Source organism: Peromyscus maniculatus, chromosome 18, assembly GCF_049852395.1.
Source record: "Peromyscus maniculatus bairdii isolate BWxNUB_F1_BW_parent chromosome 18, HU_Pman_BW_mat_3.1, whole genome shotgun sequence".
NCBI classification, from domain to species: Eukaryota; Metazoa; Chordata; class Mammalia; order Rodentia; family Cricetidae; genus Peromyscus; species Peromyscus maniculatus.
In genome coordinates, this window is record NC_134869.1 from 53,451,701 (window position 1) to 53,476,635 (window position 24,935).

A 24,935-nucleotide genomic window follows, 5' to 3' on the forward strand; every position below is an offset into this window, starting at 1 on the left:
CATGTTCTTTTCCTCTCCCCCCATAACATTCTTCTCCACTCCTTTCACTTACCATTTATTTGTTTTCCCATTATTTTAGCCTTTTCTCTGGCTCCTTTCTTTATCAATCATTTATTATTTTTGCATTTATCCCCAATAGCTAAAACTTTGTAAATTTATTTTTATTATAGTATGCATGCATGATATGTGTCCATGGCTCTGCATGTCATGGTGTATATGTAGAGGTCAGAAGATGTCTTTGTGGAATTGGTTCTCTCCTTCCACTTTCATGTGGGTTCCTGGAATTAAATTCAGGTATTCAGGCTTACACAGAAATCACCTTTACCCTCTGGGCCGCCTCACTGGCCCTACTCCACATAATTCTAACCTAATGATATTTTAAAGTGATAGCATTCTATGTTGATGTTCTATGATCATTGGTGATGTGTTGGGTTTGATGTCACTGTCACAGGAGTTTTCTCCCACCATCACTGTGTGATGCTAGGGACTGTGTTGCGGAATATTATTTTAACCGGAAAAAGATGTGGTTCATTTGTTTACGCTGCAGAATATGACTTTAACTGTGTAAAGGTGTGCTACTTTTGTTTATGCTGCATTTGTTTAATTATGTGAAGATGTGCTGCATTTGTCTCACCTTGCCTGTTTAAGGCGCTTGATTGGTCTGCTAAAGAGCTGAACAGCCAGTAGCTAGGCAAGAGAAAGGATAGGTGGGGCTGGCGGGGAAAGAGAATAAATAGGAGGAAAAAAAACTAGGCTCTTATAACAGTGACATCAAACCCAATACATCACCAATGACCATAAAAATATCAATATAGAATGTTATTCTCAAAATGAATAGATATCAAAAAAATGAAGAGATATCTGAGCTAAGAGGTGTGCTAACTGCAACACAGAAACACAAGGATCATGAAAAAGGAGGACAACACAATTCCCTCAGAAGAGCATAACTCCTCAACTACTGGAATCAGAGTTACTGAGACAGGTAAAGTGCTGGATGGAGATGTCAAATGTTTAGTAGTTAAAATGATGATTGCCTCGACTTGCTGACCAGCATTAGCTGCACATCAGTGAACTTACCTTTGAATGGACCTGGCTGCCTGACAGGTTATACTATGGTAGTCCCTGGTGTTGCCATCCTGGCTACCACAACCACTCCATTGACCAGTGTTAACTGTCACTGCCAATCAATGAACCGTTCTTATGTACAGCACCAGGACACACACACACACACACACACACACACACACACACACACACACCTCACTCACTCTCTCTCCATTATTGAAAGGTAACACGAGAGTAAACTGAGGCAGGGTGAGCAGTACATAGCAGAAAGTGGCTGGCCAGAGAAAACGACTCTCTGTCCTCTGTCATTGTCAGGGTGGCCTCCATAGGCCCCCTGGAAGTGTGCTGTGGAACCTGGAACACACGGAGGTTCTAAAATGTGTCCTCCACATCCTCATAGAAAAGCCTCTCCCACGTGCCATTCCTCGCTCACCAGGGGCAAGACAGTGACTTGCTTGCTTATCTGGACTAGAGGCTCGGAGTCCTCCTCATCACCTATGGAGAAGACACAAGTGGCAATCCAAGGGGAGGGAAAGACTGTATCATCCCATTTAAAAGGGATGGCAAGGGCAGAACAGCTCCTATGTCATGGTTTTTCACTTTGTAGTTTAGTGTTTTTAGCATTTTGTATTTTATTACTACTTTATTATTTATTATTGTACTTTATTAAGCTAGTGCGTTATGACTTCCATTTCACTTGAAAACATTTTCATGATTATCTCTACTGTTCCTGCACACACAAAACCATATTTCTACAATAGTTTCTCTACTGCCTACTATACATCTAATCCATATGCTCTCCTTATCACTCATCCCTTCCCCCATGCCTCTCTTTCTCATATCCTATAATTTTGTCACTTAAAAATTGATATGCTTAGCACTAATAAAATCTGTAAGTGACATTTTCCCCAACTAGTATTTCAATACTACTGTCTTGACCCTGATTGTGGACACAAGTGAGATGCACAAGTGTGCCCATCTTCATGTCAATGCCAGGATTGCTGGCAAATCATGAGGGGCAGCTGTACCCATCTCTTTCCCAAATAGCAGCAGGGAAACTCCCCAGAAAGACTAACATACAAAACAAACAAACCAAAGAGTGGGAAAATTTAATAAAAAAATTAAATCTATAAGACATATCCATCCCAACCAATGTATAACAGACAAGGAAACACAGAAAACATGAGACAAGAGCACACTATGCCCACCATGGCACACCCACAGCCTCACCACTCCCCGGTAATGGAAAACAAAGACACAGATAACTGAAAGTTCAGAGAGAGAATCCAGAGTCCATTTTAAAAAGGATCAATGACAATATAGATAACACAAATAAGCCTATCAACAAAGTAAGGGAATCAATTCAGAACCCAGACAAGAAGATTACCAAAGTGAAAGAAATGGTCAGTAACTTAGAGGAGAAATTCGACATCACAGAGGAGAAACTGAGCAAGGAAATTGAGACACTGAGGAAGAACTAAATAGGAATTTTAAAAATGAAATAATTAATCAAATAAAATCATAGCAGAAAGCATTATAAAAAGATCATGTAGAAAGATGAATTTCAAGGATGGAGGATGATAATATATTCAGACATATAAAAAGAAAAAAATTAATGAATGTGATTCAAACTTCCAAGAATTCTGAGAATTCAAGATCTGAAAGCTAAGGATCCATTGAGGTGGTAGAGGTAGCTGATACAAAGTTAGAAGGCACAGATATTTTGCTCAATAAAATTATAGCAGAAAATTTCCAAACCTAGAGAGGAAAGTAGAAAAAGTGGGCATCTAAACACGGTGTTTAGAACCTTACATACACATGACCAGAGAAGAACCTTCCCATAGGTGTTATAGTGAAGATGCCAACATAAAAAGTAAAGAAATGCTACCAAAAGCTGTAAAAGACAAAAGTCTGACTCACATACAAAGGCAGAAACAGGGTAGCATCCGATCTCTTTTTCTAAAAGCCTGGAAAATATAGAATGATGTATTTCAAGCCCTGGAAGTAAATAATTATTAACTAATATTGCTATACTTAGAAAAATTCTCTCTAAAAATTGATGGGTGAATAAGAATATTTCAAGACAAACACAAATTAAAGGAATTCATGGAAACACAGACAGCATGACAGATATCGTCTAAAGAGTATTCCATGTGGAGCAAGGACAATTTCATTTATGAGAACACAGGAAAGAATGCATTGTGTGAGAGGAACAGATGAACAGAGGAGACATGGGGAAAAATCAGTTCTATTCAACACAGCATTGGAAATTGACTAGAAAGACTGTATAAAGCTTATTTTGTTATACAGTTATCCCTTGTCTTTAGTTTTCAGGACACTGAGTGATCTGTTAGTGAAGGAAAGAAATCAAATGATTTCAGGAGGGGTCTACGTTCTCCTCACTGACAGGTAAGTGCTCTCAGTGTCTGGGACTTCATCTCATATCCACTAACCCTCCTTGTTGGGTGTTATGCCCTTCCTTCTCATGTAGACATAGTCTTGGCATGGAATCAGGAAAGGTGCCCCAGGTCACTGGTCATATCACTCTTTCACAGAAAGGTTAGTGTTCTACTCAGGAGCCTTAGATATCAAAAATCTTTGTACTTTATGTTGTTTTGGCTTTTAAGATTTCTGCAATAAGGAGACTCTATGACTCATTCCTGAGCTTACTGAAATTTCAGGGACCCATTTTTTGTTGTCCCCAAGAATGTATAATTAATAAGACACATGGAACAAGTCCAGTCTTCTTGAAGTTCTAAGCTCTGCATATCCTTGTAATTATTATTATTATTTTTGTAAATAGCTCCATGTTATCATTTGAAGCGCCATGTGCACATTACATATAATCCTGGACAATTATGCACCAGTAATTTTATAAAGACATTTGTGTTAGGTTTGTAAATGATAGAAGTTGAAAAAAATTGAGCCAGAATCTTGCTGTGTACCCCAGGCTGGCCTTAACTGCCCCCTCCTATATTAGCCTCCAAAGTATTTAAGAACTAGACTTACATCATCATGCCTGGCTAACAGTTGGGAACAACTTGAACTTCCATCAATATAACACTTTTGCTATATCTGAATTACTAAATGAAATATATCACTTAAAAAAAAAGAATGGGGGCTAGAGAGATGGTTCAGAGGTTAAGAGCACCGACTGCTCCTCCAGAGGTCCTGAGTTCAAGTCCCAGCAACCACATGGTGGCTCACAACCATCTGTAATGAGATCTGGCACCCTCTTCTGTATACCTAATAAATAAATCTTAAAAAAAAAAAGAATGGAAGAGGTTTATGTGAACTTACTTGGAAAGATGTATCTGATACACTGCTGTTAACAAAGTCATTTAGTTATGAAAGCAGAAAGCATTAGCTGTAGTCACTTTTGTTTTGTATTGTTTCAATGTTGTGAAACAAGCATGTTTTTTAATAAAAAGAGGTACGACTTCATGATTTACATCACATTTACATCACAAAAAGTAATGTTAATATAACTATAAACTGAGAATATACATACCTTTGGCCTTCAGGGCAAATTCTGTGTGATGAAACCATGAACGTCCATGAGAAACATCACGACTTGGGAGCCAGGAATGGATGGAAAATGGCATAACCTTAAATTGCCTACTTCTCCATCACTGCTTGTTAGTGTAATAATTGTTCACAACAATTCACAAATTTAAGAAAATTTAATAGGAAAAGTCTACCCTTCTTTCTGCATATCAACTTAGCATTCATTTGTCACTTCTTTTCATGTTAATTTAAATGTGTTAATTTACTGCTACCTGGCCTTCAAGCAGTCCTCTGGAGTGTGACTTACTAAGTTATGAGTAAGCGGTACGTCTTCAAAGCCTCATTTTCTCTGTTCTAATTGGTCTGAGCCTGATTATGTGCTTAATCTCTGATTAGTAGATGTGAGCATTTTTAGTGCAGTGGTCGTATTCTTTTGCTTGTTTGTTTGAAACAGTCTTGCTATTTTGCCTAGACTGGTTTCCTTGGACTCAAGCGGTCTTGTCTCAGCCCTCTGAATAACTTAGACTATCAGGTATTTCACTAGAGCTCATCTCAAAAGTATATTTAAACTACTTAATTCAGAGGAGACCTCAGCCACGTCAGTTGAGGAAAGAAGTAAAAATCTCATGAGACCCCACATCTAGACTGTGCTAATGAACTTTATTAATCAAGAACCTTTAAATTGAACTTTTAATAGGAGAGTGGGGAAAACGTTCAGAGAGGCTCTGAGGAATCTCTCAAGAAGACATCAACAGATGGGGGCAGATGCGTCATTTTCTTTCCTGGTATGGCCACTGACAAGATGCTCATGTTCCTGCAAATATTACTCTACCTAGGCTCATGCAAGAAGCCCTAATTAGCCCAGTGAGGTGGTGGGAACAATGAGGGCCCTGAGACTCTGGTAGTGGTTGTGTGAAGATGGAGTTTCCCAGAGGAAATGACAATCATCTGATAATCACTGGGCCTTTGCACTCTTTCCTGACAGAGGCCAAGACACTCCATATACCAAGCTTGGGTGGTGAGGAATCTGAATCCCCACTTCTCTCCTTGGATTCTGATCTCTCATTGGCTACTTCAGATATAGTTTGTCACTTTGATGACCTGGTGGACCCCTTGTATTCACAGGATGGAAGTTTTTCAGCCCAATATGGGGTTCAATAGGGGGATATACCTAGGGCATGACCCAAGGCTTTATGGAGAAAGGTGGAAAGCTTCTGAGTTGGGGCTTAACTATGGTGAGGGGCAAGACAGCAGCAGGATCATCCATGCTCATAGGAATAATCAAGACTTGCTTGAAAAATGAAAAATAAAAAGCCCTAATTAAATTCAGTTGGAAACAAAAAGAGGAAAACAAATTAAACCAAAACAATCAACCAAACTAAACAACAACAATATCACCTATCATCAACAACAACAACACAACACACACACAAGAAAGTGGGAGGATTTATTGGGAAGACAAAGCGTTCCAGTGGCTGAGGGAGGGTGTTGAGAGAGAGCAATGGGAGGTGAAAAGGGCCAAAATCCATTATGTATGTGTATGAAATGATAATTATCAAAGTATAAAAGCCTTAAGGAAATGACAGCAACATAATGATTAAAAATAATAATAGGATACAAAATAATAGGAAATAGGAAATAGGAAATAAGATGTTCTCTGAGCAGCTTATTGTGTGTTGGACATAATGCTTTTGCTTTCTGTTGCTGTGGTGATCTCACACCTTGGTCAAGGAATATGAGCAATGGCCAGGCTTGTAACTCCTCTTCCTGCAGTTCCTCCTCTTTCCTAACAGTATTTTGTACCTTGATAATGTTCTTGTGATAGGAGATTAGAGATCCCGTTTCTTCTATTTCCTCCATAAAATGTAGTAACTGTCCTTCCATGTACTCACGGGCATTCCTGACCAATCATTTTTAACATTTAAAAAATCCATACAGCCCCAGTCTCTAGATTTCTCCATGGAAGTAATTGCCATGTGACTCTCCTGACAGCAGCTGAATGTTCCCTTGGCGAGAGGGTATTCAGATTGATTGGTGGATAGGCACAAAGCCTTGGGGACATCAGTTCTTGTCTTTGGCCAAGAGCTTGTATATAACAGCAACGTCAGTTTCCACTTGGTGTGAGAAATATTGTGATTTGAGGCTGCTTATTGATAAGCAATCTGTTTTTAACTTGTGTACGAGATTTTCCTCCAACTCCTATTTGACTTTAGACAGGGAAACTAATGGACAAATATGCCAAACACAAACATTTGAGAAAGCTGACATGATACATAATTAGATTGTACAGAACTCTTTAGAGAGACGTAATTCTGAGAGATGACTGGAGGACAACAACATGTCTTACACTATGACAGTAGGAATCGAAAAAGACAACAGAGGGAATAAAAAAACAAGAACAGTATGATAAGGAAGAAGGGCTTGTGTAATCTACTATAGAGCATTGGGGGAACATTTATTTGTTGGTAATTCTTGACCCAGGTGACTAGAAAGAGATTGTTTTATAGTAGACATCATGGGTCAACTCCTCTAAGCTCACACTTCATTTTGAGATGTTTTATAGTAAACATCATGGGTCAGCTCCTCTAAGGTCATACTTCCCATTTTGAGAAAACCAGAGAATAAGGAACTAGACCAGAAGAACATGTGCTAGGCATAGCCTGGAGACAAACTTTATGAATTTTGATATCTTTCTCAGGAATTTAGAGTTACATATGGACTTTGGGTTGGAAAATTGTATGTAGTCAAGTTACCTACCATCACAGGGTATAAGGGTGGAAAATGATATCCAAGCAAATGGAACTAAAAATCAAGCATTAGTAGAAATCCTAACACCCACAAAGTAGACTTCAAGCCAAAAATAGTCAGAAGACAAAGAAGGTCACTTTATACTCAGTAATGGAACAATATACCAAGAGGCTATTGCAATTTAAATATATATACCCCAAATGCAGGCACACCCATTTTTCATGCTCTAGCTACTAGTAGATGTTAAGTCAGAAATCAATCACAACACAGTGATTGTGGATGACTTCAATACCCTATTTTCACCAATAGACAGGTAGTCTGGACAAAATACAGAAGTATTGGGCTTAAATGCCCTTGTAATTTTTTTTAAAGAACTTTTTAAATTCATTTTACACACCAAAGATCTCCCTCTTTCCTCCTCCTGCCCCCCAGCCTCCCTGAGGCCTCCCCACTACTTCCCTCCCCACAAGAAGGCAAGGCCTCCCATGGGGAGACACATATAGTAGAACTGCCCTTATAATTTAAATGTATCTAACAGATATCTATAGAACATTCTACTCACTATAGAATACAAATAAGCAGCCCATGGGACTTTCTCAAAATTTGCTCAAATACTAGTATACAAAGTAAGTCTCAACAAATATGAAGTACTTAAAGTTCCACCCTATATTCTATCTGACCATAGTGAAATAAAGGGGGATATTAATAGCAATAGAAAGTGCACAAACTCATGGAGAAAAAAGAACACACAATGAAGACATGATAGAACACAATGAAGTCCTAAGAGGAAAGGTTACAGTAGTAAGTACTAAAAAAATTTCAAGTGATTTCAAACAAATAAATGATACATGCTATGGTTTTGGAAAACAAGAACAAACCGAACTCCACAACAGTAGATGGGAAGAAATAATAAAAATGTCAGGGCAGAAATTATTGAAACAGAAATGAAAAAGAAAGGCAGAAAGGCAGAAAAAAGAGAAAGAAACTGGTCCAAAGAATTAATTAAATGAAGAGCTGATTATTTGAAAAGATAAACATGCCAATTGAAAAACCACTAGTTATTAAGTTAATTTTAAAATATAACTTTAAAAACAAAGAGTTCTGGCTTCTGTGGGCACCAGACACTCATGTGGTGCACATAATACAGGCAATAATACACTCATAAAATCAAATAAGTAAATCTAAAAAGTATCATGAAGTTAACAGAATGGTAAATATGGCATTCAGTTTTTTTGGCTGGATGATAATACTGGTCTGAGAAACAAAAGTCATATTAAGAATAAGTCAATTCCTGACCCTATGTTCAGTGGCTGTGGTACAGCTCCACACTGTCATCTGCAGAAGCCTGAGGGGGTCCCTTAGTATTTTGGGGACCTTAATTCAGGTAAAACTGGATCCTCATCTTTGATGCAGAAAAGGATTTCAGGTCAATCCAGTATGAAGCAGAGTTGGGCTTTGCTTACAGGCACTTAAATATAGATTTTAAATCCAAGGGTCAATAAAAAGGAGAGGTGACTGGGAAGAAAGAAGACACACCTAAGGGCATGGGTCCTATAACAAGGCTCTGTTCTAAAATGTTGGGACAGTTTTCAGATATGGACCAGTGACATTATTGTGTTAAATGTCCACAGTGTTCACCAGATGGGCACAGTTTTGGTCCATTTGGTTTCTGGTGATGTTACATAGTGACTACATGTGTATTTGGTAAGGAATTAGGTCCATGACACCAGGGACTTCACAAATGGGAGGTCAGAAAACCTCATTGCAACAAATGTCTATGTGGGAAGAATAATGTTATGTGAACGTATGAAAAGTTCTAGAATTTCTTTTCATCTTTATTTTGCATAGACTTGTTCACTAATAGTTGAATTCAATAAATATTTCGACTGAGTCAGTCACAATTGATACCAACCCTTCCTACTGGATATTTAATGCATACACCCTTTATTCTTGAATGTTTTAGCAAAGAAAATAAAATAAGGAACCACCATTACCCACTATGTAGCTCATGCTGGCCTGGGACTTGTAATCTTTCTGCAACTACTTCCTGAGTTCTAGGACTGCAGGAATAGGCCACCATGAAAGAAACATCTTCAGAGGCATCAAGAACCAAAGGGTGAAGTAATATGGACTTTACTTCCAATTTTCTAAGAAGTTTTACACTGTGTCTTATTTAAGATTTTATTGCTGTGAAGAGACCATGACCATGGCAACTCTTATAAAGGAAACATTTCACTGGGGCTGGTTTACAGTTCAGAGGTTTAGTCCATTATCATCATGGCAGTGTGCAAGCAGACATGGTGCTGGAGAAGGAGCTGCGAGCTCTACATCTGGATAGGCCGGCAGCATAAAGAGAGAGAGCCACACTGGGCCTGGCTTGAGTATCTGAGACTTCAAAGGCAGCCTCCAGTGACCAATTCCTCCAACAAGGCCACACCTCCAATAGTGCACTCCCCATGGGACTAAGGGGGGCATTTTCTTTCAAACCACCACACACTGTAAAGTTTTCTTTCTGACAAAATTTTCTGAGCACACAGAGAAGAGGGAGATAGACCAAAAGCCAGCAACACAACACTTAGAAACATTGAAAGGAATGATGGTTAAACCAGTTGGAATGGCTGGATGGGCTTTGGCACCAAGAGGAGCTGGAATTGGACTCTGTGTGATCATACACAGCCTATTTCACCGTCTGAGCATCACTATCTCTACCTGTAAAACAGGACAGAATTTCCAGGCAGACCTAAGAAGTCCATATGAAGCTCATTCATTATTGCCAGAATATAAATCCCTAAACGATCAAGCTCTTTACTTAAATTCTATTTTTTGAGGTCCATAATTCATTTGTTCATTTATCAGTCCATCTGATAATACATTGTTTATGACCTCAACAGCTTTTCATTAGATCTCTATCATTGCTTGGCATTGGGGATGAAATTATGATTTAAAAAAAAAAAAACCAGATTATTCTTGCATTCCTGAGCCTTACAGGTCAGGTGTGATACATACCTTAAGTGTACAGCCATAATTATGGTGTGTTGAGAATGAGAAGGCAAAGGGATAGTGGGAAGCATAAACTGGTTGTTGCTTGTTTTATCCATCTATTTTGAAGGTCCGTTTAATCCTTCTCTTACTTTGTAGTTCCCACTCGTCAGTAACACATTGCAGTCTGACTTTTTACTCTACTTCCAATTTCCACATTTGAAGACGGCTAAGATCAACAATAAAATCATGACTGTTGATTCCCATACTTTTTCATGTTACTTACTCTCTGTAACATTTTACATTGCCAGCAACCTATGTTTCTTTCTTTTTCTTTTTTTTTTTTAATCTTTTTTCCCTCCACAAGACAGGGTTTCTCTGTGTAGCCCTGGCTGTCTTGGAACTCGCTCTATAGCCCAGATTGGTCTCAAACTCAGAGATCCTCCTGTCTCTGCCTCCCAAGTGCTGGGATTAAAGGTGTGTACCACCACTGCACAGCACGAATTATGTTTCTTGAGATCTCTTCCCAATAATTTCTACATGTTAGTCTTTGTTTTTATTTATTTTTTGATTGAGACAGAGTCTCACTTTGTTGCTTTGGCTTGTCTGGAACTCACTGTGTAGGCTAGGCTGGCTTTGAACTTAGAGAGATCAATCTGCCTGTGCTTCCTGAGAACAAAGGCATGCACCACCACACCTATCTACTCTCCCTATGAATTTCTATTGCTTTTCTAATTATTCCCTTTGCTTCTTCCACTCTTTAAATTTGGATGATCCTTAGCATTTAATGTTTGAGGTTTTCTACCAAAGAGTGTTTTTCTTTGCAATTTCCTTTATTCTACACATTCAATTATCCACGATGTAGATTCTATATGATAGTAATTGCTAAATTCATAGATCTGATCCAAGTTCAGATGCCTGAACACTATAGACATTTAATTTATTTTAAATGAGGTTTTAATTTATTTTCAAATTAAAATCATAATTCTCATTATTTTTTTAATTGAATTTGCTTTGAGTGAAATTAATGAGTTTTTTTTCAGTTTCTTGGATGGAAATTTTTTTTTTTTTTTTTTTTTTTTTTTTTTTTTTTTTTTTTTTTTAAAGATTTTATTTATTATGTATACAGAAGAGGGCGCCAGATCTCATTACAGATGGTTATGAGCCACCATGTGGTTGCTGGGAATTGAACTCAGGACCTCTGGAAGAGCAGTCAGTGCTCTTAACCTCTGAGCCATCTCTCCAGCCCCTCTTGGATGGAAATTTTGTGTGCCAATCCAAAATATCCCTTTGTTCTTAATTTCTCTTTTCTATTTTGTTCTTGTCTTATTCCTACTTGTTAGAACTCAGTTTAAATGTCATCCCTCATGGTGACATTTATTGGTTTTAACTTAGACTGAGTAGCTCAGTTGAGTAACTCAATTGCTTTTCAGTTTTAAAATCTTATTTAGATCTTTATAGTAACACCTAACAGGTTGAATTTTTCTTTGTCTTTTCACAGAAGCAGATTTGATCTCTTTCTCTCTCTCTCTCTCTTTCTCTCTCTCTTTTTTTTGAGACAGGGTTTCTCTGTGTAGCTTTGGAGCCTGTCCTGGAACTCACTCTGTAGCCCAGGCTGGCCTTGAACTCACAGAGATTCGACTGCCTCTGCCTCTTGCAAGCTGAGATTAAAGGTGTGTGCCACCACCGCCTGACCTGGATTTGATCTCTTAATTGGGTGCCTAGTAAGTGTGAGAGAGCTTGGTACACATTAAGAGTTCAATTCTTAAATTCATTAGAGATTCACAAGCTTTTTGACTGTATCTTTGAATGCTTGCTTCACTTGCTGGTTCCTCAGGGTATAAATGAAGGGGTTCAACAAAGGGGCCACTGAAGTGATGAGCAGGGCTACTCCTTTATTGAATGTGCCCCCTTCCTTTGTTGAAGGCTTAACATAAATGAAAAAGCAGCTCCCGTAAGAGAGGGAGATGACAATCATGTGGGAAGAACAAGTAGAAAAGGCCTTTGCCCTTTGCTGGGAAGAAGGGAGCTTTAAAATTGTTTTGATGATGAATGTGTAGGAGAGAATTACCAGCACCAGAGTCACCACCAGCGTCACAGATGCCACAAGAAAGACAACCTTCCCTACGAGGCTGGTGTCAGAACAGGAGAGTTCTCGGAGAGGCTCAAAGTCGCAGAAATAATGATTTAACCTGTTGGAGGCACAGAAGTCCTGCTGACTCATCAATGTGATTGGAGGGATAATGACCATTAACCCAGCCAGCCAAGAGCAGAGAACTAGCTGGGTGCAGAGTCTGCTGCTCATGATTGTCATGTAGTGCAGGGGTTTGCATATAGCCACATAGCGATCGTACGACATAGCAGCCAGAAGATAAAACTCTGTGGCTCCAAGGAAGATGGCAAAGAAGTACTGAGTGAAGCAGCCAGCAAAGCTGATACTTTTCTTCCCTGTCGTAATGCTGAACAGGACCCTGGGAATGAAGATGTTTGTGAAAGAAATTTCTAAGAAGGAGAAGTTCCGGAGAAAGAAATACATGGGAGTGTGAAGTTGGGAGTCCAATAAGGTGAGAAAGAGGATAGCCAGGTTTCCAATGATGCTGAATAAGTAGGCAAGGAGAAGAAAAGTGAAAACTGCCACCTGAAGTCCAGGGACATCTGTGAGACCTAGAAGGATGAATTCAGTCAATGTGGTTTTATTTTTCATTGTTGAAAACAACTTGAGCGTCATGGAGAAAAAGAGTAATCAGGGTGAGAAAGTCAGAGGTGTTCTGACGTGGCCAGGAGGAACCTGCAGAAAACCAAATGAAGTGGACCATGAGCTTTCCCAGACCAGTGGCTTGCTTGCTGTGAAGTCCTCCCTACTTCCATTTCTATCCTATGTAGGAAATTTCTTGAATTTCCTCATGTAGAGCTCTCTCTTCAGAGCCTGCATAAAATAAATATCTTCCTCGCAAACAATAACCAATAAGTCTGTGTGATCAGTTGTGGGGTGACTTTTCTTGAGGAGATGTGACCAAACATCTATTCATCCCAGAGGGAATATTGATAACAGACCAAAGAAATGGCTCCACTCGAGTCTAGCTTGGAGAACTAAGGTATTACTTATGGGAGCATTGATGACTCAGAGGCAGCCACATCACAGAAAAGCCCATCTGGACACGGGTAACGGCCCGTGCAAGCTTTATCTCTGGAGATGCCCCAGCAGCTTACAGACATCTCTGCTGGGGTTGTCTCTCCTCCAGCAATTGTTTACTGTTTAACAAGCCCAGAGTGGGGCCTTGTAAGTCTTGTAATTCTCTGACCCTCCAGACCCTTATAACCCCCTCTTCCTTCCAGCAAGAAATGGCTGTATATTATCAGTTGATTAGCAGATGCCTCAGGCTGCTGCATCCTTTCAGAAGAGACACAAATTTATTATCCCCAGTATTGCGTTCCTTACTTTCTTTTAAAATGTTTCCATTTATTTTTTTGAGAATTTAATACAATATATTTTGATCATACTCTGTATTCTACCTCAACCCTTCTTAGATCTTCTCCTACCTCATTACCCACCCCAACTTCATGTTCTTTCTTTCTCTTCAAAGAAATCCCATTGTCCCCCAAACACACACACACACACATACACACACACACACACACACACACACACACACACCCCATGAAGTTCCATTTGTGTTGTTCATCTACTCCTAAATGTGGGCGCTACCCTCGAGTGTGGTTGACCCAGTACCATTGCCTATCTTCCTTTTTTGATTGACAGGTTCTAGTCCAGACTCCTCTTTTCTGTTTATCGTTTTCCTGTAATCCTTCATTGTTTACAGTAACCTCTCATGTTTCCCCTATTTAACTCTTTTAATTTTCTTCATGTTTTCACTTCTACTCAAAATACTCCAAATCTTCTTTGAATGTGTCTGCCCATTAGTAGTCACACTGGGCAGTCAGTCAGATCAGCACATTGGCAATATGCCACTCTGTGATTTAAAAGGTCCCATGTGCCTGCTGGGGGGTCAATAAAGTATTAGTTTTAGAACAAGAGACTGTATGCATCATTCAAATGCATTTGCAATCTTTAGATCTAGAGTTTTACTTTCCTGCAAGGATGAGAAGAGTCTATTAACATTTGGAGGAATTTTAGGAACTTAAGAATTTTTTAGCCGGGCGGTGGTGGCGCACGCCTTTAATCCCAGCACTCGGGAGGCAGAGGCAGGCGGATCTTTGTGAGTTCGAGGCCAGCCTGGGCTACCAAGTGAGTTCCAGGAAAGGCGCAAAGCTACACAGAGAAACCCTGTCTCGAAAAAAAAGAAAAAAAAAAAAAAAAAACCAAACAAACAAACAAAAAAAAAAAGTTAAAAAAAAAAAAAGAATTTTTTAAAGCAGGCGTTTAAAAGCAGGGACTCATTAATTTCTAGATTAGATTTGCTTTCTCTGATAATACATTAGATCACATATAAAACATTTTGTATATGTAAATGTGTGGATTTTTACAGGAAATCAAATGAAGCCATGACCTAAGTTTCTTTCTCTCTCTGCTTTTATTGAGGCAAGGTCTCATGTAGCCCAGGATGACATCAACATGTATAGCCAAGGATGGCCTTGAACTTCTGATTGCTCTGCCTCCTCATTTCAAGTACAGTGTGTGTCACCAGTATGAGCTGATACAAGGTCTTTAAAGAGAATCTATATGTGACACTTCATGTGCATTTCAGGACTCCTTATTTGTGAGCTCATGTGATTAAGAATCACATTATCTGGGAATATTCTTATTGCTTTATTTAGGACATTTCCTAGTTACAGTTTTTATAAATATCCAAAAGATAGTAGCTTTCAAGCATATTTGAACAGGATTATTTTTACATTCTGTATATAAATGCAAATAAAACTTAAGGTTTTACAGGACACTTTTGCTGTACATGTTATAAATTTTCAACTTTATTTTATTGTACTTTACTTTTTTCCCCTAAATGTTGCTTTCAACCCACTAAATTGATATCATGGCCTTTTAGTGGATTGCAATCCATAGTTGAAATAAAGGGTCAAGAAAAGTTACATGTGGGGTTGGAGAGATGGCTCAGAGGTTAAAAGCACTGGCTGCTTTTCCAAGAGGATCTAGGTTTGATTTCCAGCACCCACACAGATGCTCACAACCATCTGTACCTCCAGTTCCAGGGTATCTGATGCCCTTTCCTCCAGAACCACCAGGCACATGAGTGGTACACAGATATTCCTACAAGGAAAACATCCACACATGCACACACAATAAAAACATACACAGTGAATACTCTTGATCTTTTAGTTACCAACCAGGAATCTTGAGGAAAAGTCTGAGCATTCACACCTGCAACTGTTTGAAAAGCAATGTCACTGAAGGTATGAATATGAAACACATTTTCTTACCTATCTAAAAGATTACAGTAGGAATTTTATCTAAAGGTAGATAAAACTTACAAGCTACATAATTAGAAAATGATGTAAGTTGTATTGCATCTTCTCCATTTGCTGCCATCACTCTGTCCATGTTACAGAAACCTGTGACCTTCTAAGGCTCCTCTTCATAAGAAGTAGCCGTCTGCCTTCCCATCTCTTCTCAGTATAGTAGGGACCTGATCTCTGTTCTCTAACTCATTCAGACTGAAGCAGAAACCAAGTGTCTGAACATCCTATCTTTTAAAAACAGGGTCAATAATTGGAAGGACTTTGAGGAGAAAAGCAGTCCTGAATTTTCCTAGTCTGGAGTACATGGAGCTGATGGCCTCAGAAGGCAGACTGTGAACCCTCTTAGCCCCAGATGATGCTTTGCTCGGAATGGTACAGGCTATATCTGCTGAACTGAGAACATGCACTGGGGATCAATTGAGTGAAGAAGTTCGGGCAGCCCTGGGAATTGTGATTTGGAAGAGACTAATGAATGTTCTTTGTTGGTAACATAGGGAACAAGCTTTTACACACATAATTGAGGGGAGAAAGTCCAGAGAGTCTACATTGAAGGCTGGCTGTTGGGTTGCTGAAGGAAGCCAGAGGGCAATGGTTGTGGAGAAGAGGAAAAGTATGGAGTCATGAGATTTTAATTTCCCAGTGTGTTGTCACAGCTGGTCCTGGCTGTGGAGAAGCAGATTAGGTAGAAGATTTTAAGGTCATGAAGGTCTTAAAAAGCCATATTTTCTAAACACCAGTAGCCTGTTTTTCATTAGCCACATGTAGACTCTTGGCTAAAGGCAGTAAACAGCAGTTTTCATTTTTTTGAGGGAACATGCAGGAACATAAAACAGACAAAAGTATCACTCAAAGTAGAGGGTAGAGATGCACACTGGCTCTTGAGCCACTTCTAAGAAAATACTTGCAAATCTCCAGTTTAAGATAGAGAGGGTCTTAAGATGTGTGTATACATTATAGCCACCTAAGGACAACTCGCCAACAATGAATTTATCTAGTTTATTTGATTATTTGTTAATAAACACCAGATTTGCACAGAGCAAAATATTCACTATATAAATGCCATCCCACACAGAGTGTCATTCAATTCTTAGAAGAACAGTGAGACCAAGAGAGAGAATGTGGTCAAGCAAAATGTAACACAGTAATCAATTTTGTCTTTTTTCTTTTAAAAATTATGCCATTTGATTCTAGTGGTTTTTTTTTAGCATGCAGAGTGATGTTTTTTTACTATGGAATTTCCATACATATTTTGTCATTATACTTTTTTCTTATTCATCTTCTTCTCATGCCTTTTCCTTCCTTCCTGCCCCTTCCTCCTAGTATCATTCTTCCCCACAATTTTCTCTTCTATGTCACATAAGTTCCTTTATGTTTTCTTCCCCACCCACCTATCTTCCTTAAGATTGCTTCCTCTTCTGACATGTTCCCATTTCAGCTTTCATGACCTACACACACGTACATACGTACGTACTATGTAGGCACAGTAAAAGTCTATATTTTGCATGTGAGAGAAAATGTGTTATTTGTTTTTCCGAGTCTGTCTTATTTTGCCTAGCACAATGACTTTCTATTGCATTAACTTTCCAACAAATGTCACAGTTTCATTTTTCTTCACAGCTTGAAAAAAATTTCACTGTGTATATGTATTATATTTTCTATCCCTGATGCTTTCATAGTATACTTTTATGAAATACCACAGGGTTTTTTTTTTATATGATTCAGGTTCTCCAAATGGCTAAAGTTAAACCAAATTAGCAAAGATGTAAATGGTTAGAAATACATCTTTAAGTCAGTTTCTGTTAGCCTGATAGATTTTTATAATCTTAGGAATTTATAGACCTTAATCATCAAACATACGTTGTTCCTAAGTCCTATTTTCCATAAACTTTGTTCATAGTTTTATCCTCACTGGTTGTTTTTTCACTTTCTGTACAAAAATCATCATACAAATAAAAATCCACCCTTATCCAAAGTACCTTGGAGGCCTTCTTAGACTAGGGAAAATAAAATAAAATAAACCATCTTAGAGGCCTGCTGTTGCCTCCTTAGTCTAAGGAAAATAAAATGATAAATAATCTTGGAGGCCTTTACTTCTTTAATCGAATAAAAAAGAGATACAAAGGCAGGCAGAAGGTTCAGTAGGACTGGGATTTTTAAGGGAGCTGCCACAGTTGCTTATGCCGTGTGGTCATATTAACCAAGATGGTGGTGAAGTCACATGGCATTTGCTTTCTTTATAACATTAGCAAAGATGGTTGTTTTCATCAAGTTATATGGCTGCTTCCATCTTGATGAGGTCAGTTACCAGCCAAGATGTCTGGTCAAGCCACATGGTCATTATTTGTTTAAGAACCTATCAGGCACAGCCCCCTGCCTTCTCCACCAAAAACATCTATTTTCCTAAACAAGAGTTGAAACCAAGTTCTTAATTCTTTAATTCTGACACCAGGAGTACCATGACTTCTTATTCATTATGGACCAATCTTTTTTCCCCCTCCCTCCTTCCCTCCCTCCCTCCCTCCCTCCCTCCCTCCCTCCCTCCCTCCCTCTTTCCTTCCTTTTTTCTTTCTGGAAAAAAAAGCTTGAAGACAATTTTATTAGAGTTTAAAAGAAAAATTTCAGGTCAGGCAAAATGTAAACCTTGGCAGCTGCCCATAAAAGGGATATGGAAAAAAGGAAGAGAGAAAGCCATGCTTTTGTGAGTTAGGCATGTGAACTGGGCAGTTGCATGGCAGATAATCAGCTGCACTGGGGAGGGATATTCAGGGAAAGAGTGAGGAAGCACAAAGTTAGGGAGAACTTACGTCTGAATTAGGAAAAAATTGAAAAGAAAAAGGGAAAGTTATGCTTTTCTGAGTCAGGATTCAGGAATAAGAGCAGATCCAGCAGAACCTCACAGCGGCTTCACTGTTGCTGCATAGAGGAAAAGTTATTTTATTAAAGGGATAATTATTCCACCCAACTCTTCAGCATTACTTTGGGTGGATCTGCCTTCCCGAGGGATGATCTCTTAACCAGATGATAGGCTGGCTAAACTGGATTTTCCCTCATGTTTTGGGTAGCTTAGAATGTTATGTCTCTACCCATATGGCCCAATTGCTTGATCTTACAAACCAGCTTAGGATAACTCCTCAAATATTGTTGGAATGTTGTTGCCCATTTTCTGGAGCTCTCTGTAAGAAATGAGTTAGTGGAGGAAAATGAGAGGATAGAAGACTTTTATTGGTCTGAGAGATTGGCGTCCCCAAGGCCTATAGCTTGGTATCTGAGGGTGCATTTTTTTTAATAGTTGAGAGTAGGGTGGTGGGGGTGGAGGGCATGGCTTTGCTAGACACAGAAACTGCCTTCCTGTATAAACTATTTCTTTGAATGTTGTAAGAGAGAGAGTTAAGTCAGACTGCTCGTTTGTGCCTCCTCTGTGTCCAGGGCACACACTGGGCCTTGACTGCTTTCCAGAATTCCATGGGCAGCAGGTTTCTTGAAGCCTTGGGTGTGTTTCACGGCCCTAGTTTTGGGGTTAGGCATTTCCTTTACTCTCTTATTTCACCTTGTTCAGAAGTTTAGTATCTGAAGTCCAGGTGAGGACAGATAACGAAAAGATTTTTCTGAGTTGGTGTTAGTAAAAGCCAGAATATAACCCAAGCTTTCTGAAAACCATGAGCAGTGAGAGAGATGGCAAAGGAAAGAGGCAAAGGTAAGAAGGTGAAATGGCGCTGGTACTGGTATTGCTTATTTGATGATGAATCTTGTGAATGATAATGAGTTTTTCAGAACAAATGTTTAGAAATATTTATAAATATCCAGGAAGTGGTTACAAGATCATTTCAGTGGATAATTTGGATAAAAGAAATACGATGCAAATATAAGTTGCCATTTGTATTTTATCAACCACACAAATTCTCGACATTCCAAAAGAAGCAACAGATACACAAAGACATAGATACACAGATGATAAAAATACAAAGTCTTGGGGCTGGAGAGATGATTCAGTAGTTAAGAGCCCTGACTGCTCTTCCAGTGGACCTGAGTTCAATTCCCAGCACCCACATGGCAGCTCACAATTGTCTGTAACTCTAGCTCCAGGGAATCTGACACATTCACACTAATGTATATAAAATAAAGTTGAATAAATTATTAAAAAAAGAAATATGGGATCTTATTTATACACTTAGGGCTTTTACAAAAAGATTGTACAAATTTTAAAGCAAATAGAATTAGAGGAAAATTTCAGTCTATATTTAAACATTCCTGAGAAGTGGAAGATATAGAACAATGTTTCATTATATAGAATCCTCACAGAATCATTTCTGCAGATATAAATAATCATTGATAATGTTCTTGGAACATTTGAGATCCAAATCAAGATGTAGAATCCAGTGTATGAGGACTACATGAGCATCAATATCATAGTGACTTCACGGTGTCTACATATTTTGGTCCCATGAGTAATAGCAGATATATAAGCTGTATATTTATTTCTATGATTAAACTAAGCAAAAATGTTGGATTGATAGTGGGCTTTAGATAGAAAATAATGGGGCTGGAAATATGTTCTCTACATGTTCTCTCTCCTACATAGATGAAAGATTTGAATCTTTAGATATGTGTGTTTAAATTGAAGTATCCACAGAAAACAGGAAATCAGTAAGGGACCTTGGGGAGAGATTTCAAGGGAGTGGGTATAAAATGAAGAAGCTATGCATAGGAAAGAAGAAAATAATGGAACAGAAAGGGTTTAATAGGGTGGGGGATGGGAGAGCTACTATCACTCTTGCATCTTTCTAGCATCTTACGACCAGAAGGACATATATAACCTTTCTCTCAAGTCTGTTCCACTACATGCTTGCAGCTTTCCTCAGTGAATGCTCCATGATGTTCCAATTTCCAACATCCTGAGTCCCCACTTCAGTTCAGATTTCAACAGGAAGGTGTATGGAGTGATGTGGTGACATATTGTGTACCCTAATAAAATTTGCCTGAAGATCAGAGAGACAAAGGAACAAGCCACTGCCATGTCTTACCTCTAGGACTCCTCAGCCTGAAAAGCCTCAGCTGATAGGCCTCTAGCTGAATGAGCTTCCTCAGCTGAAAAGGCTTCTAGTTCCTATCTCCTCACGCCTTATATACCTTTCTTCGCCCAGCCATTAAAGGTGTGTGTGCTTCTCAAGTACTGGGATTATAGGTGTGTGCCACCACTGCCTGGCTCTATTTGTCCCCTAGACTGAATCAATCTCATGTAGTCCGGGGTGGCTTTGAACTCAGAGATCCAGGCGGATCTCGCTTCTCGAGTGCTAAGATTAAAGGTATGTGCCACCACTGTCTGGCTTCTATATTTAATCTAGTGGCTTGTTCTGTCCTCTGGTCTTCAGGCAAATTTTAATAGGGTACACAATATATCACCACAGAGCAGGATAACTAATTAACACTAAAGACTCTTGAAAATACCATATGAAAACTTACTATTACAAAAACTTCTAAATATATATACATATATAAGAAGGTGTTTAATTAGAGTTACCCTGTAAGGTGGACAATGCCTCAAATAAAAAGCCTAGTGCCAGGTCTGGTCTCATCTTCTGAGTCAGTGGGTTCCACAGAATCCCTGAAGCATTACAGGCTGTTGCCATTGCCCTTGATTACTTTCTAAAACTTGATGGTAAAACCCTTGCAGAAGATACCATGTACTTAAATAATAGGACCTGGGGACATCAAGCAGGTACTGACTTGGACACTTTGCCTCTATTGGTTAGGTCTCACAGTGTTGGATGGTTCTATGCATGTTACCATGGAAGACAATTCATCAATTGTCTTATCCATCTCTGAGCACTGTGAACTACAAAAATGCTTGTTTTGACAAGATATTCCCATTGGCGCAATAGTGGTACAAATGTTATGAGAGTAAAGAAACACTTTTTGATTAGATTTCAGGCCTATTCTACAAGTCTCAACTCAACTCATGCCTGGTGCCATTAACTGGGCCAAAAAACTTTGGCTGGTTAGGTCATAGGCCATAGGTGTGTGTGTGTGTGTGTGTGTGTGTGTGTGTGTGTGTGTGTGTGTGTGTGTGTACCTGATACTATTATCTCCTAAACAAACATAATAATCTGTACTTTAAGTTCTTATCTTTATACCCATACTAATTGTACATCTCTCAGCTCTTACCAGAGAAGCTTCTTTGGGCAGTTGATAGCTATTAATGCAGAGATCTAGAACTCATTGGCCAGAGAATAAGACTGTAGACTGTTCAGCTATAAATGAGACATCTATATCATACCACCTCCCCGCAAGGCTCAGGGACAATCACAAAAGGGGCAGAGCAGGAAGACTGTAAGACCCAGAAGGAGTATACACCAGCAGCAAAATAGCATTTGCCAGACATTACGATGGGGTTGCATACATGAACTCAGACTGCATACATAAGACCTGCACAAGATCAAGCCATGCCAAATCCTAGCTTGGATGGGAGAAGGGCTCATGGAGTCCCACCCCTGACTGAGGAGCTATTGGCAACTGATTGCTACAGGGGTAAGAAGAGTTCATTTTCTCCAGAGATGAGCCCTCAGAGGCTACCCATGCTCCAGGAGATGGTCCCACACCCTTGCCCATAAAGGTAGCAGTAAATGTACTCAGTGTGTTTAAAAAAAGAGAGCATATGAAGCTGGAAGTGCAAAATGGTGGTAGGGGAGATAGGGGAAGATTTGGAAGGCAGGGTTTGGGCACAGATTTGATCAAAACACATTATCTGCGTGTATGAAATTATCAAACAATAAAAGAGAGTTATGCCAATTCCTTAAATATCTTTCAGCCATTTGGGTTTCCTCTGTTGAGAATTCTCTGTTTAGTTCTAAAGCCAATTTCTCAATTGGACTGTTGGTCGTTTTGATGTCTAATTTCTTGAGTTCCTTATATATTCTGGATATCAGTCCTCTGTCACCTGTGGGGTTGGTGAAGATCTTTTCCCATTCTGTAGGCTGTCGCTTTGCCTTGTTGACCATATCCTTTGCTCTACAAAAGCTTCTCAGTTTCAAGAGGTCCCATTGATTGATTGTTTGTCTCAGTGTCTGCGCTACTGGTGTTATATTTAGGAAGTGCTCAACATCCCTAATCATCAGGGAAATGCAAATCAAAACAACTCTGAGATACCACCTTACGCCTGTCAGAGTGGCTAAGATCAAAAACACTGAAGACACTTTATGCTGGAGAGGTTGTGGAACTAGGGGAACTCTCCTCCACTGCTGGTGGGAATGCAAGCTTGTACAACCACTTTGGAAATCAATATGGCGCTTTCTTAGAAAATTGGGAATCAATTTCCCCCAAGATCCAGCTATACCACTCCTGGGCATATACCCAAGAAATGCTCAATCATACCACAAGAGCACTTGCTCAGCTATGTTCATATCAGCATTGTTTGTAATAGCCAAAACCTGGAAACAACCTAGATGCCCTTCAACTGAAGAATGGATAAAGAAATTGTGGCACATATACACAATGGAATACTACTCAGCAGAGAAAAACAATGACATCATACGGTTTGCAGACAAATGGATCGATCTAGAAAAAATCATCCTGAGTGAGGTGACCCAGACTCAGAAAGACAAATATGGTATGTACTCACTCATAGGAAGATGCTAGATGTGGAACAAGGATGACTGGACTGCTACTCACATCACCAGTGAGGCTACCTGGAAAACGGGACCCCAAATGGATGAGATCTACATGAACAGCCTGGTCATGAGTGGGAACAATGAAGGGCGTCGGTCGAGGGAAAAAGAGTGGGAGATCCTAGCTGGATCAAGAAAAGAGAGGAAGAACAAGGAATAGGAGACCATGGTAAATGAAGACCACATGAGAAGGGGAGGAAGCAGAGAGCTAGGGAGGCCCACGGAGATCCACAAAGATACCCCCACAAAAGACTGCTGGCAATGGTCGAGAGACGGCAGGAACTGACCTACTCTGGTGATGGGATGGCCAGACACCCTGTTAGTTGTGCCATAAACCCCATCCAAGGAAGGTCTGAGGAATCTGGATGCAGACATCCACGGCTGGGCCCCTGGTGGAGCACTGGGAGTCTAATTAGTGAGAAAGAAGAGGGTTTATATGAGCGAGAATTGTTGAAGCCAAGGTTGGATAAAGCACAGGGACAAATAACCAAATGAATGGAAGCACAGGATCTATGAACCAAAGGCTGAGGGGCCCCCAACTGGATCAGGCCCCCTGAACGGGTGAGACAGTCATTTGGCTTGATCTGTTTGGGAGGCAGCTGTGTGTTGGTGCTGGGTCCTGGGCTCGTTGCATGAGTTGGCTGTTTGAATCCTGGGACCTATGCAGGGACGCTTGGCTCGGCTCGGTCTGGGAGGGGGGGACTGGACCTGGCGGGACTGAGTCTACCAGGTTGATCCCGGTCCTCGGGGGAGACCTTGATCTAGAGGAGGTGGGAATAGGGGGTGGGGTGGGGGGAGGAGGAGGGGGCGAGAGTGGGAGAACAGGGGAATCTGTGGCTATTATGTTGAACTGAATGATGTTGTAAAATAAATTTACTAAAAAAAAAGAAAAGTAATGATTAATGGAACATAAAATATGACTTTTGCTATAATTTTTTCAATGTTATAATAAAGTATATAATTAAAAAAAAGAGAGTTATGGAAGGAAGGGTTTATTTTGGCTTACAGTTTGAGAGTACAGCCCATCATGGCAGGGAGTACATGGTATCAGGGGCTTCTGACGATCAGTCACATTGCATTTGCAGTCAAGAAGCAAAGAGTAATGAATACTTGTGTTTAGAATGCTTTTTCATTTTTATTCAGCCCAGGACTCCAGCCCAGGGAATAGTGCTGCTTATAGTTAAGGTGGGTCTTCCCACCACTATTAACCTAATATATAACCCCCTCACAGGCATGCCCAGAAACTTGTCTCCTGGGCAATTCTATATGATGTGAAATTGACAATATCCACAAAATCACAACCACCCCTTGTCAACTTGATACACTAACATTTCACTTTTAAGTCACAACCTTCCCCTCCTTTCCTCCATAGGGTCATGGCCAATTCATAATGAAAAATGCCTTCACTCCAATTTCAAAATTCCTCGTGTTCTTTAATAGTTCTGTCACTGTTTAAAAGTAGAAAGTCCAAGTCTATTTTGATACTCAAGGCAATATCTTAACTGTAAGCCCCTATAAAATAAAAACAAGTCTTATAGTTAC

General features: G+C 39.6%; 1 protein-coding gene across 2 annotated transcripts; it reads right to left on the bottom strand.

The window, feature by feature from the left end:
- Positions 1 to 11,685: 11,685 nt before the first annotated feature.
- On the bottom strand, positions 11,686 to 13,003 carry LOC102904534 (olfactory receptor 2AP1). Of its 2 annotated transcripts, XM_076554408.1 has the most exons (2): positions 12,086 to 13,003; positions 11,686 to 11,724 (listed from the first exon to the last, which is right to left on the bottom strand). In XM_076554408.1, exons 1-2 carry the CDS (start codon positions 13,001 to 13,003, stop codon positions 11,686 to 11,688), a joined length of 957 nt encoding a protein of 318 aa, XP_076410523.1. The 2 variants fall into 2 exon arrangements, with proteins under 2 accessions (XP_076410523.1, XP_006996209.2); XM_006996147.2 differs by lacking the exon at positions 11,686 to 11,724 and having other exon boundaries at positions 12,074 to 13,003.
- Positions 13,004 to 24,935: the final 11,932 nt, after the last annotated feature.

What these genes read in the sequence shown, in the direction of transcription:
- LOC102904534 (XM_076554408.1), bottom strand. Translation starts at nt 13,003, where the DNA reads ATGAAAAATAAAACCACATTGACTGAATTCATCCTTCTAGGTCTCACA. An exon ending in AAGATACAGTCAAAAAGCTT is followed by an intron (nt 11,725 to 12,085) that starts GTGAATCTCTAA and finishes AAAACTGAAAAG; the next exon opens with CAATTGAGTTACTCAACTGA.